At 35.1% G+C, this 13,983-nt stretch overlaps 1 protein-coding gene across 1 annotated transcript in view; it reads right to left on the reverse strand.

Moving 5' to 3' along the window:
• Window positions 1–825: 825 nt before the first annotated feature.
• Impact (impact RWD domain protein) overlaps window positions 826–13,983 on the reverse strand; it is a 34,851-nt gene continuing 21,693 nt past the window's right edge. Inside the window, exons 6-11 of the mRNA XM_004853141.4 lie at window positions 13,047–13,169; window positions 11,263–11,360; window positions 8,643–8,716; window positions 5,509–5,599; window positions 4,068–4,202; window positions 826–3,362 (exon numbers count right to left, since the gene is read on the reverse strand). Of these exons, the coding sequence (XP_004853198.1) occupies window positions 3,294–3,362; window positions 4,068–4,202; window positions 5,509–5,599; window positions 8,643–8,716; window positions 11,263–11,360; window positions 13,047–13,169 (590 nt within the window). The 3' untranslated portion in view covers window positions 826–3,293. The remainder of the gene's footprint in view (window positions 3,363–4,067; window positions 4,203–5,508; window positions 5,600–8,642; window positions 8,717–11,262; window positions 11,361–13,046; window positions 13,170–13,983) is intronic.

Below are 13,983 nucleotides of genomic sequence, written 5' to 3' on the forward strand. Positions count from 1 at the left end.
TCTTAAAAGAAGTGCAAATGGCCAGTAGGTACATGAAAAAATATTTGGCATCTTTTGGCATTAAAAAAAAAAAATGCAAATCAGCTCTTGTTGCTTTTGCTGTCTTCTGCCGCTATGAACTGTGGCCCCCTTGGAGCCAGCTGATTACGGACTAAAACCTCTACGAACTGTAAGCCAAATAAACCTTTCCCCTTTAAAAGAAACAACAAAAAAATGCAAATCAAACAACTCAGATTCCATCTTACTCCAAAAAGAATTTCTATCATTAAGACCTCAAAAAATAATAAATGCTACAAGGTTGTGGAGAAAAAGAAACTCTTCTACACTGTTGGTGAGAATGTAAACTAGTACAACCACTATGGAAACCAGTATGGAGATTCTTCAAAAAGCTAAAAACAGAAATTCCATTCGACCCTGCTGTACCTCTTCTGGGTATCTTCCCAGAAGAGTTAGCACCATCATATTATAGTGATACATGTATACCCTTGTTCCTAACGGCACAACTCCTCATAGCTAAATTATGGAAGTGGCCTATATGCCCACCAACAGGCAAACGGGTAAAGAGCATGTGATATAGGAGATGACAGGAAAACAGGGAGACAGACTTTGTGGAGATGGGAATCAGATCTGGGTATGGGGCAGTTGAGAAGGTGGATAGGGGAAGGGGAAGAAAAACGGATGAAGGCATGATATGAATATATTATGTATGGCAAACATACCAATAAAACTTTTAATTAAAAAATAAAAATCAGAAACAAAACTTAAAAGCTGAAAATAACTGGGGTATGAGTATATTGCCCAAGAGAGAATACAATGCAGCCATGAGAAGTTAAGCCATAGAAGAATATTTATTGACATGGAAAAATGCTAACAATATACTTCTATATGAAATATGTAGGATACAAAACAGTATATACAGTCTAATACCATTTTTGTGGAAAGAAAAATAGCCATATATACAAAATCATGCATACAAAAAATAATAAATGTACATACCAAAGGTTTATAATGGTTATCTCTACAGTGGAATTAGAGATGATTATGTACTTTTCCCAGTAAGTTTCACTCGCCCTACAAACAGTCTGTGTCACGCTGTTCTTCCTTGGTTACAGAGTGTGATAAATTCTCTTCAACTAGGCTACTTTAGGACACATACTCCACGGCGTACCTTTGATGCAGCTGTTGCTGCTCCCACTTAAAAAGTAGATTCTACTTGCTTTTATATTCTGACATATGGAGAGTATTTATAACTAATATAGCATATGATAAAATATGTCACAGGATAGATCTGGTTATAGAAAATTATTATTTGGAGGATCGAGAAATATTCTATTTCAGAGAAATTTTACACAGAAAAAAACCGGACTGTCCTTAGCTAGGGTTTCGACAAGTGGCAGAGAATGAAATAACTCAGGGTTTGGAACTGGAGAATTTTGACTCTCGCTTACCAGCTAACTGACTTTGGGGCAAAGGAAAGTAATTTTTAATTCAGAAAATATGGTTAGTAACTTTATAAAAAGAAGCAAAAAGTAAGATTTTTTTAAGTAAGGAAAAATAAGATTATAGATATAAATGGTGTTTTGTTTTCTGTAAGGATTCCAATGTTAGATAAAACAGCAAGAAAAAATTTTTGATGTGGCAGAAAATTAACTTGTATTTCTTTTTCTGCATCATCAAATTCTTACTGTTTTCTATCACTCATCACACATTTGAAAAGCCAAGATTGTGAGATTATTTTAATGTTAGTAAATGTCCTCTAACTTCTTGAATTAACAGTTAATATGCAGCACATATTTAACATTTAATAGAAACTAAGTAAGTGCTCCAAACAGGTCATCCTACGGCTTTAATAATTTGCAATTTTAAATGCTGAAAAGATTACATGCCTCAAAATAAATTGTCATGTAAACCTATTAGATTCTTATTAAAAATACCAAGTAAAGGGCCGCAGATGTAGCTTAGTGGGTCCGCTGCCTGCCTTGCAAGCGGAAGGTCCCAAGTCTGATCCCTGGTACCAAAAAACAAAACAAAACAAAACGAAGTAAAGATGTTGGATCTTTTAAAGAGAAAATATAGGAAAAAAAGAGGAATAATATTTACCCAACCTGTACTGTTTCCCATGCTCCAGGGCCATCTCAAAACTGCCTCCTAATTACTGTTCCCTTCTTTGAGAAGGGAATCTCAGACAAATCTGTGATCAATTGGTAACCTTTAAAAATGATTTGCAATCATCTGTGAAAGGAAACAGTTCATAACTTATTATATCTCGGAGGTTAATTTATGACCTAAAGGCACAGAAGTAACTTGTAGATGAGGTGAAAAAAAGGATTTCTTTATTTTTCCAATCAAGAGATGCACTCCTCTTCTCTTCAAAATTATGGACTGGAGAAAGCCAGCCAACAAACTCTTGTCCTGTACCAGTGTCATTCTGCCACCTCTACAAATGTCCCATTAACCACAGCTATGTTCTAATTCCTCAATAACGATCACAAGAAAAGTACTTCAGGTTGTTACAAGAGACCAGAATATTATATGAACACATGTCGGGGTGGAAGAAGCGTACTGATACTTCATATTCACTGTTTTACTTTACAAGAATTAAACAAAAAAAGAGACTAGAAAACCACTTCTAGCTATTTCATAATTACAAATTTGTAACAGAAACTGAGGCATAACACTTAGGCTAACAAATATGGTAGGGAGATGAAGTACCAGCTCAGCAAAGAACTGCAGATGGATACTCGGATTTTTACTTCCTCTATTACTCAATGATGAACACTATAAAGTGAAAAGTGACATACTTACGAACTAAAATTGCAAGAAAAAACTCTCAAAGATAAATCTTTAATGAGCTCCTATTCCAATAAACCATAAAGAGCAGTAAAAGGCAATATTCATTTAGCAGTATGAGAATCTCTATGACAAAAAAATCAGGTACTTATTTTCCTCAGGAGACATTTCTTCCCCACCTAACAAAGGCACTTGGCATGTACTGAAAAGGACAGTTAATTCAGGTACTGCCCTGGGCAACTGCTACCTTCCTAAAATTAGATGAAACAGTGACTAGGTTCAAACTGATTTTCCCAAATAAGCCCACAACACATATGAATATATCATAGCTTCTCTATTTTTGGCAGATGATGTAACCAAAGAAGAAAAGATAATGCTGGTGTCCACAATGAACTGGCTGAGTGGAGCAGTCAAAGATACATTCTCTGCACAATATATTCCTTGATGACTACAGAATGTATATGTAATGGTAGGCAGAGTAATCTTTTGCGTAGTTTCAAGTATTAATGTTCACTCCTCTTCTTGTCCTTTTTTACTTTTTTGTTCTTTCCCAAACCCTTAGATGATTCCTCCTGAAAAAAAAAAACCACAAATCAATACAGTATCTCCCCATTCATATGAACACAGAGGCTTGTAAACTCTATATATAATGATGAGAGTGTAATTACTTTTACATGTGTCATCTTTGTGTCTTAAATAGCACTCTCACTTATAGTCTATCACAGTATTTTCAAGATAATCAAGGATAATTAAGAAAAACACTTACCTAGTAGAATTATACTTAAACAATTTCAGTATTATTTAATCTCCATTTCTCGAGGCAGTAAAATTTAAATAAAGTAGATATGAGCATGGTTCAAACATAAGACAAAATAAACTCAATGTATAAAGAAAGAAAGTATCTAAAGGCATGTCAGGAGAAGGGAAGATGTTTTGACACTAACAGCAGAAAATTCTAGAATTTATCCTGTGTAACACCAGCTACACTCTCTCTGGGCCTCAACTGCAGGCAGTAGAAACTAGGTGGTCTTTAGAGGTTTTTCTAATATAAACTCTATAAACTTGTGACAGCAGGATACAAATGAAGTGATGAAGTGATGTGCCCAAGGTCACATGACTTCCAGTCACATTTTTGACCACGGCCTGACCATCAAGCGTCCTAATCCAAAGGTTTAACTAATGCACTACACACACTCTGATTCAGTCTTAATTTTCTTTTTGTAATTTCATAGGCAGTGACAAGAAAGTCTCTCAATATAGTATCATCAGTCACTTACAGGTGAACTTGTGTAGTTCTTCTCCACTAGTATGTTTCTGGCACAGTTGTTGATATGTTTGAAGCGATCTGGTCCTAGCAGAATCCCTCCATACCAGCGTGACACTACCACCATGACATTCCTCACATCCAAAATCTGTTATTTTCAGAAGCATAAATAGATAGATAAACATGTATAAATATAAGTTTTAAAGGAGAATGAAGTAACCCATATATAAAATTGCACATAAAATTTCCCAGTGACTTAAGTGGCAGAACCATATGAGTACGCACTGAGTGAGATTACTAAAAATTCAGGGAGTAAAATATTAGAGAAGGAGGGAATTTGGAAACCAACACTGTGTCCCAGTGTCCTCAAATTCCACATTCAGGGCAACCTGCAGAATGAAGGGGAGTTCATGCAGGAGGGTTCTAGTTCTTGGTGACTCCAATCAGAACAACTCAGTCTAAGCAGCCTTTTACCACCAGGCCAAACAACAACAACAAAAATCTGCTCCTAAACAAATTATTAGGCGAAAATAGGGTCTTCAAGAGTAATCACTGTTGCCTACTAGTGAGGTCTTCATGCATTTGACATTTACCAAAGACTGCCCTTAAAATGAAGGCCACTGGTATGCAGGCCTGACTCACATTTATTAGAGTTCCTATTCAAAGGAAAATTCTAGTGAGAAAACAAAGCTCCACATAAAATAGCAGAAGAAACCATAGTAACTACCTTAGGGCAAAAATAATCCATTCTTAAAATTAATAGACAATCAATTATCACCAGACAGATGAAGCAAATCCAGCAGCATGAAAGAGAAAGGACAAGATAAACTAAAATGGACCGGGAAAAATTTAAGGCAAACCATCTGGAAAAAGAAACTCTGATTAATATAAACACAGAAATTCCAGAAGATATTGCACCTAGGAAACCAGAATAGGATTCTATGAAAAAGTGAAAATGAAGAACAATTTTTAAAAACTCCTAAAAATGAAACACATGATTGCTGAAAAAATTCAAAAATTCTACATAAATTTTGGAAGACAACCAAAATGGCTCAGAACATAAACACTATGAAATGGACAACTTAATTTTTAAAAACTGTGGATCTATACAGAAGTTCCAATATTCAACTAACAAGTTCCACAAAGATAGAACAACAACAAAAAAAGACAGAGGAGGAAACTGTCAAAAAATCAAAGAGAAGTTTTCCCAAAGTTGAAGCCAATCTTCTATTGTCTATGTCTTGAAAACATAAGCATTTGTTATTAATCATTTGCTTTCTACTCCATATCCAGTGGCTAAAATTTTCGCTCAATGTTAAAAATTAACTATGAAGTAAATTAAGTAAAATTATGTTATACTGCTTAACTGATTTACTTATCCCTAAGTGGAGCTCTGTTCCGTCGAGAAATTCTATGGCTCAGCCAGAACAAGATTCAAGTGTTCTTGCACCTACCTCCATGAGATGGAGAAGACGTCCGCCAGCGGCTGTCTCCCCATCATCCTCACAGTCCTGCAGGAAGGTCTGCTTACCCTCGCAGTATATTCTAGAAGTACACATATAACACGGTTACACTGTAAGACTTCAGAATAGTATGACAGTGCTAGCTCAATACTTGTTGCAATTTGATTACTTCCAGAATCAGCACTATTCATTTAAAAAAAAAATCCTTCTTGAACTCTACAAGATGTATTTTCATGTATGATTTACTATCCAATATGTTTCCTCTTTATATTTGAAAAGCTACGAATCAAAGTTGTCTCCTTTATATCATCAGAAATGCTGTTTTCATGTGAAGATAAATCTACATAGCTGATATTTCCTTTACTTCATTTAACCTTGAAGCTATAAAGCAATCAAAAGCAGTCACTGAAAAGCATTTATTGAGAAAATGGTTTCTAGAAGCATTATAATAACAGACACTATGAAATGCAATAAAAGAAATACATGATGTACCCATGTTTTCAAGGAGCCTAAGATCTGGGGGATGGATATGATCAAAATACAGTACACCTACTGAACTCCACCAAAAAGAATGTGAAACTAGTAGGAAAAGGTGGGGCAAAGGGGTGATGGAGGGCAGAAATGAAGGGGTGATGGTGAGGTGATATGTGTATGTACAAATCTGCCAAAATGAAACCTATTCATCTGTATAATAAATATGTGCTAATAAAAACATTTTAAAAGCCTCAGGTCTGGTAAAAGAAAGAAAAATCACATAAAAAATGGACGCTAGGGCCAGGATTTAGCTCAGTGGTTCCGCTGCCTGCCCCACAAGCGCAAAGACCCAAGTTCCATCCCCGGCACCAAAAAAAAAAAAAAAAAAAAAAAAAAAAATGGATGTTATAAGTTATTGTTTTACTTTTCTCTCATTTTAGCCATCAAGCATTTCTCTACTTTTCCCATCTGAATAAAAATTAAAAGATTTATTTTTCTCTTTAAAAGGTCTCTTAGGTAATCAATATTAGAGATAAATCAGAATTTTTATTCATTTGGCAAATTAAATTCCAGATGTAGCTCGCGCCAGTTAAGGTGTGCCATCTAGTGGATTCCTGGAGTCCCCACAATGGTACCACGTGAAACTGAGCCCCAAACAGCTGAAAACTTGCACTTTGGCAGCACATATAGGTACCAAAACCTGGAACTAGGCAGAGATTAGCATGGCCCCTGTGCTAGGATGACATGAGTTTAAATATCACACGGTTTCTCTTAGATGAGAAATCCGAAATGTTAAAGAGCAAAATAAAAGATAACAGGAAGTAGAGAGATCTCTTTCAAATAGGAAGGGGAACAGAGATGGAGGGATGGGGGTGGGGAAGGGGGGAAAAGGGATTTAAAAAGAGAACTGAAGATAAAATGGGAATAGAGCGTCTCCAAATGGGAAGGGAACAAGAGTTGGAAGGAACAGGGAGGGATGAGAGGGGAGGGGACAAAAGAGATGAGACATGTGATGCACATGTACAAATTCCCCACCATAAATATAACCATTATTTACTGCAAACACGTCCTAATTAAAAAAAGAAATATTTTAGAAAGCCGAAAGCTCTATGTGAACATAAGACTACAAATGTTCATTAACAGACCTTAATCAATCATGTTATAGCCATTGTATTCACTAATTCACATATCCACCCATCTTTCCATTCATTCATCTACTCATTTGAACACCTATGAGCAGGATCTATTGTTATTGAGAGTTGACTTAATTTAAGAAAAAGTACTATTAAACAAAATTCCATATGACAAATCTGAGGCAAATGTAAAGAATTAGAGGGGCCGGGGATTTAGCTCAGTGGTTTCGTTGCCTGCTGCGCAAGCGCAAGGACCCAAGTTTGATCGCCGGTACCAAAAAAAAGAGACAAATGAAATTGGATTATCAAATTCAGTTGTTAGTTAACAACTATAGGATCATTAAAAAGTTAACCAAGGAGCCAGGGATTCAGCTCAGTGGTGCCCTGCCTGCCTGGCAAGCGCAAGGTCCTGAATTCGATCCCCAGGACCCCCCCAAAAAGTGAACCATTCTACAATGGCAGAATTGCTGAAATCAGAATTAATTTACAGAAACTACTGACACAGAATAGGCATTCAATGAACATGTGAAATCAATGAATGTAACTATTATTTTTATAGCACATCCCAATCGCTGAGAACAGTCTACTCACTCATTTTTTTACCAATGACCCTAACTCATTAAAAATATATTAAAATTCCACTCAGTGACATTGTTAAGAGAATCGTGTAACTTATTATATATAACTTATTATGTAACTTATTATGAATTACGTAGTTTTTATGTACACTTGACACTTTAGAATGTTAAAAACTCACCTATCCAAAGTGATAGTTTTATAAAATTTGATTTTCAGATAGCTAGATTTTACAAATAGTCTCAATTCAATTTTAAATCCACACTAAATTCCTGTATCTGTATTCTGTTCAATTTTAGGCTTATATATGTTCTTTTTACTTTGCATATTAAAAAATGTCTTTGATTTACAAATCAGCAAAGATTTATATAAAGAACTTAGAACTCAAAACTTTTAGTTTAGTACTCAATTCACTGCTGATAGGAGAAAAATTGTTTTTAAAAACCTCTTTGGAAAAATTTGGCAATATGTATCAAGAGTTTCAAAAATGCTCATAATTTTTGATAATCCTAGCATAATTTATTTTCTTCTTTTTATTCTGCCTGCATTTTGTGTTAAAAAATTGAAGCAAACAGATTCTATCATGAAGAAATAACCTAAAACTATGGAGCTTCCAACAAATACAGACAGCCACTGAAATGTATTTGTCATGTAGCTTTAGGAAAATACTTTCATTAAGAAAAAAGGATACAAGGGTGAAGTATAAAAAATAATAAAACTTGCATAGAAAAGACAGAAAATACATCAAAATATTGTCAGTTACATTTACTAGCAGAAAACGCTCAATTTCTCTTCGAATTCTTTTTTTTTCTGCAGTTTCCAAATATTCTACAAGTCTATTACTATTACAAAGGAAAACCATGGAAGTTATTTTTGAAGATTATACATGTCTCAACCATTATTTACAAACTGCGTACTCCAAAAACTGTGGTAATCACTTACCTATAGGCATAGATGTTGTGAGTGGCACTAGCTATTTTCTTATTCTCATACAACTTGGCAAGAACCATTTTCACCTTGAAAACAGCAGTAATACAAATAAGCTAAAGTATGCTTTTTATTTCCTCCATTAATAGATGCTCTAAAAACAGCTTTAAGCATATTAGTATAAACATCATATTAAACAGTCACTTAAAGAGTCTATAGACTCTGAAAAGGACATTTCCAAAGTCTTCTCCTCATTTTAGGGGCAGAGACAGGTACTTTCAACTGGTATAAAAATGTCAGGTGTGGTGGTGCATGCCTGTAAACCCAGTACTCAGGAGGCTGAGGCAGGAGGATCATCATGAGTTTGAGGCCAGCCTGGGCTACACAGGGAGTTCAAGGCCAGCCTAAACTACTAGCCAGAACTTGTCTCAAAAAAAAAACCTGGTATAAAAATGACACTAATTCTCAATAGATGCTTACCTATCAACAATGTCTGATGCACTTGTATATCAAAATGTGTTGCCCGTACAGAGAATTTGAAATGTAAATGTAAGAATTTCGAAAAATTAGCTCTGAAATTTACCAAATGTATATGTTCAATGCAGTAGCTTTACACTAATGGTATCTCTCAAATGGTATAAAACCAAAACTTTTTGTGACAGTCAAGCAGAGAGAGAGTCAAGATAGAGGAGTCCACAGGAGCCAGGTCTTATAAAATTAAGTGTCAGTTACGCATGCAAAGGAAAGGAGGAGCAAGAGGCAGAAAGAAGAGATTCCACTCAAAGAAAATAGCATGTGCAAATGCAGGGACTATGGTGACCAGATTTAGCAAATAAAAGTAAAGGACATTCAGTCAAATTTGAAGTTCAGATAAACAACAAGTATGTATCAATATAAGTAAACACAAATATAAAATAAATGCATAAAAATAAATACAAATGTGTCTGCTAGAATATTTATCTGAAATTCAAATTTTACTAAATATACTGTATTTTATCTGACAACCTGAGGAGTGACAAAAGAAGAAGGTTCAGGAAGTTTTATGGGGCTCTAATCTATGAGTGAGATGAGAGAAGATGCACCAGGAATGATAAGCTAGGACTGTATCACAAACACTGTGTAAATCTAGATTTTATTTTGTAGACAATGAAAATAAACAAAGATTATATGTGTGAGGGAGAACAGGGGAGAAAAGACAGAAATGCGATCAGATTTTCACAAAGGCTGTAACAGGCAAGGAGTATGGAAGAAGTACTGGCACTATAGAAAACTGAGCTGGAATCTAGACCAATGTGGATTCATAAATCATGCAGCCTTGTGTTCATCATTTTTTTAACCTTTCAGGTTCGTAGATTCCTGATCAATAAAGTAAACAGTGGCTTGTGAGATTTACTGTATCTCTCAAACAGTCTTAAATGACTATGATCAAAAACAGAGAATTCAGGATGAATAGATTCAAAACAGAATCTCTAAGAAGGACCTTGGCAAATGAACAAGGCCTAGGACAAAAGTGAATTCCAGCAAGACCAGACACTTGCACCAAACACTGTGGTCCTACCAAGTCTTATGCAAAGAACCACCTGCCCCAGAGACTAGGAATGAAAAGCCTAGTACAAAGTACTGTATTCCTAAGGGTCAGGGCTTTAACAGAGCTCACAGGGCTAGGGATGTAGCTCAGCTCAGTAGTAGAGGGCTAGCCTAGCATGTGTAAGGTCCTGGGTTTGATCCCCAGCACTGCAAATGAAAGAAGAAAAAAAAAGGTTTAGAGGGTAGGATAGCAGCAAAGATACAATACTAATCCCTAAAACTTGTGGTAAATAATGAGATTTTTAAAAAACATTATTTAACTTTGCATATAGAAATGTAACTTCCTCAGGCATCAGTAAAGTTTAGCCTGGGCTAAACTGAAAGAAGACTGAAAGAAGAAAAGAAGAAAGGCAAAGACCTAGGAATAGAGTTTTTCATGTATTCCATTTACATCCTTCAGTGGGAATAAAGTCACTGAAAACCAGGAAGCAGAAGTGAAGAGCAATTCAGGCAGGCAAGACCCGGCTCACTCATCTGTCCACTGTGCTCTCTGCAGAATGGACTTCGTTTCACACAACTCCCACTCAACAGGACAAACAATTCTCTTTAACCAGCTATTAAATATCACAGGTCCCTACCATAACACAAGTCCATTGTGAAGATGCACTGAAGAGTTGAGCCCCAACCAGAGTTTAGATACAATTTTGAAAGCACTGACACAAACAACAATCCTTCATGACTCACAGTAACCTAGAAGTTGGAAAATGAATGGTTAATTTTTTTTCAATAAAGGGGATTGAACTCAGGGCCTTTGCACTGAACTACAGCCCCAGCCCATTTTTATTTTTTATTCTGAGACAGCATCTCTTGATAAACCACTAAACTGATCAGGCTGGACTTGCACTTGTAATCCTCCTGCCTCAGCCTCCCACAGTGCTGTGCCTACAAACATATGCTACCACACCCAGCTGATAATTTTTAACTTACATGAAAATTTAACCTAAGCGTAAAAAATAGGGTATTATTATTATTATTATTATTACAAAATCATTTACTCAGATTACTTTAGTAAAACAATGTCCAAGTAAGCTAGACATAGTAACTTTACCTGTTTAGGACAAACTACTGGAGCCAAGTGTGCCTGAAAAGTACTTCTTCGGTCTGTGATAGGAATGCCATGATCAATTGGAGGTAATTCTTTTATTTCTGCAAATTTAAAGAATTAATTAATTTTTAAAAAAAATTTTGCAGTCAACTACTGAAAAATTGGCAAAGGGGGAAGGGAACTTGGAAATAAATGTAAATTAAATGTCAAATTTAAACCAACATAGTTATTAATAATTGCCTATTAAATTTAAATTTTAAGTAAAACACTTCTATATGTATTTTATGTAAGATAAAAATATCCAACTTACGATTTTCACCTAACAATGTCACTCAGTGAAAGTGATAGGTTTGGGACTCAGATCCTGGACTGTTAGAGTAATTTAAGTTGGTACAGTATGCAATATAATATTTAATTTTTAAAAGTGTAAGGGGTCCTAAGAACAAAGATTGACAGCTGTTAATATTCCACAACTTACATATCCATTCTGCTGTTGACAGACCTCTGGGTTGGAAAACCTATGACTTTTTATTGTACAATTATAATATAATATCTTCTAATGAAATTATTCCTGCCACAAGTAATGGAATATATCAGTACTACAGCCAATTGATACTCCATTAAAAGTCTCATAATTTCCAGTTACTGTGCATCTTCAATAAGTTTAAGAATCACTAATTAGTCCTTAACCCTCACAAGAAATGAAACGTAACCATCCTGGCTGCTCCTACCTGTCTCATTCAGGAAGAAAAGCTATGCAAGACAAGAAGCTAGGTTTACGAAGATTCTGGGTCCTCCTCTAATACTTCTCTCTCTTCTTGAGTTGGTTTTGATTACTGTTCTAATCCAGTAATAAGTCAAACACAGTATACAGGTCAACGTGAACTACGGACCTATTGTGCTATTTACTATAACTGATTTTCACCTTCTTTCTTTAGTTGGTAGATCTTATTTCCCAAAAGTCTGTCAAATTCACAAATATATAAATGATTAAAAGAGAGCTACTTAGAGGCTGAGGCACAAGTAGGAACCCTGGATCTTCTCCCCAACTCCTTCATCTCCCCTTCACTAGCCCTAGGGCCCCACTCAAAAACCTGACATTTTTAGAATACTGTTTAAAAGCTACTAAAATGGCACAGGCATTTGCTCGCCTTCAACAAATGAATGTTCCCTCAGTTCTATCATGGTTTTTTCAAGACTTAAGAAAATAGATAACAATGAAAATTATTAAATACTAAAAATAAACATACATTTTTACAGAAACACAGCTAATATTATCATATCAACCTATTTATAAGTTGGATGCTATTATAGAACACATTTGCTGAAACAAAAACTAAACTCTTAAAGACATTTTATTAGCTTTAATTTCAGGAGCTGCAATCTCAATGTAATTTTACAATAAAACTGTGTTTGTATTTGTGACCACAGACTGAAGCTGAACCCTGAGACATCAGGATATACCTGAGGATTTCAAAATAGAAATATAAAAACAGGATATGAATTGAAAACATTAACAGCCAATCTTAGTTTCAATTCCTACCATCATTAAATCAAAACTCTAGGAAGTAGTAAAAAAAAAAAAAAAAGAATTTGTTTTAAACTTAGAATTTGGATAGACCTGGGAAACACTCAAATGGACAAAAGGTAGAGAAAGTAATAAATCTCACTTATCTGAAAACTAGTAACTACTTCCTAAGTTTCAGAGTTTACTAAATTTCTACACCATCCCAAAGAACAATACGTAATACTATAGACTCGTAAGAAATTAGTCAGTAACATTATACCTGGTTGATTTTCACTGAAGTCATAATCAAATGCTTTGTATGGATTTTCTGGATCATATTCTAAAAAGAAATCATCTTCACATTCAACGTCTTCCTCTTCAGTTTTCTTCTGTACAACTGGGCCTACGTGGATATGAGATATTATGGCTGGTTTATAAAAACAAGTAAGAAGTTGCACTAAAAAATGATTAGGTCTTGATTTCTAAACACCATTCATCAACAGAAGGAACCAGAATTCCTCTTCCTCACAATAGATTCCTAATGAAAAAAATGAAGGAGATGGAGAACCACCAGTAGGCAAATACTACAGTAATAAATATGAGGTGAGATCACAAAATACAGTGACTATTTAAATTTTTTTAAAAATTATGACACATTGCCATTAATCCCCTTCAAAATACTCCCCCTTGTTTTGAACACACCTATCCCCTTGTTTTTGTCACTTTCTGAAGCAGTTCTGGAAATTCTCATTCAAGAATGTCTTTAAGTTGCATAGCTGTGGCTGGCTCAATTTCTCAAATTGATTCCAAACATTTGTTTTTCATGATCCTTTTAATTCTGAGGAAGAGCCAGAAGTCATATGTGCTGGATCCAGTCAAACAGGTAAATGAGGACACATCATAATGTTTTTATGACCCTTTCTTTCCATAGGATGGAACTTGGCAGCAGCATTTACCATATTTTTTATTGCACCACATAAAAACACAAAAAGGAACTTCCAGAACTGTTTCAGAAAGTGGCAGGAACAATGGGACAAGTGTGAGCAAAGTGAAATGGAGAATTATGGGGGGATTAATAGCAATGTGGCTTTTACTGTAATGTTTAAACTTAAACACATATCGTATTTTTTATCAGCCTTTGTATTGTTGACAAGACCCACTGAAGTATACTAGAATTACTGTAGTGGACAAAAGTCTAAAGAGGAACATGTCAGGCA

The sequence above is a fragment of the Heterocephalus glaber genome, unplaced genomic scaffold, assembly GCF_053883595.1.
Source record: "Heterocephalus glaber isolate CG9 unplaced genomic scaffold, H.glaber_assembly_v1.0 deba00000331, whole genome shotgun sequence".
Classification (NCBI taxonomy): Eukaryota; Metazoa; Chordata; class Mammalia; order Rodentia; family Bathyergidae; genus Heterocephalus; species Heterocephalus glaber.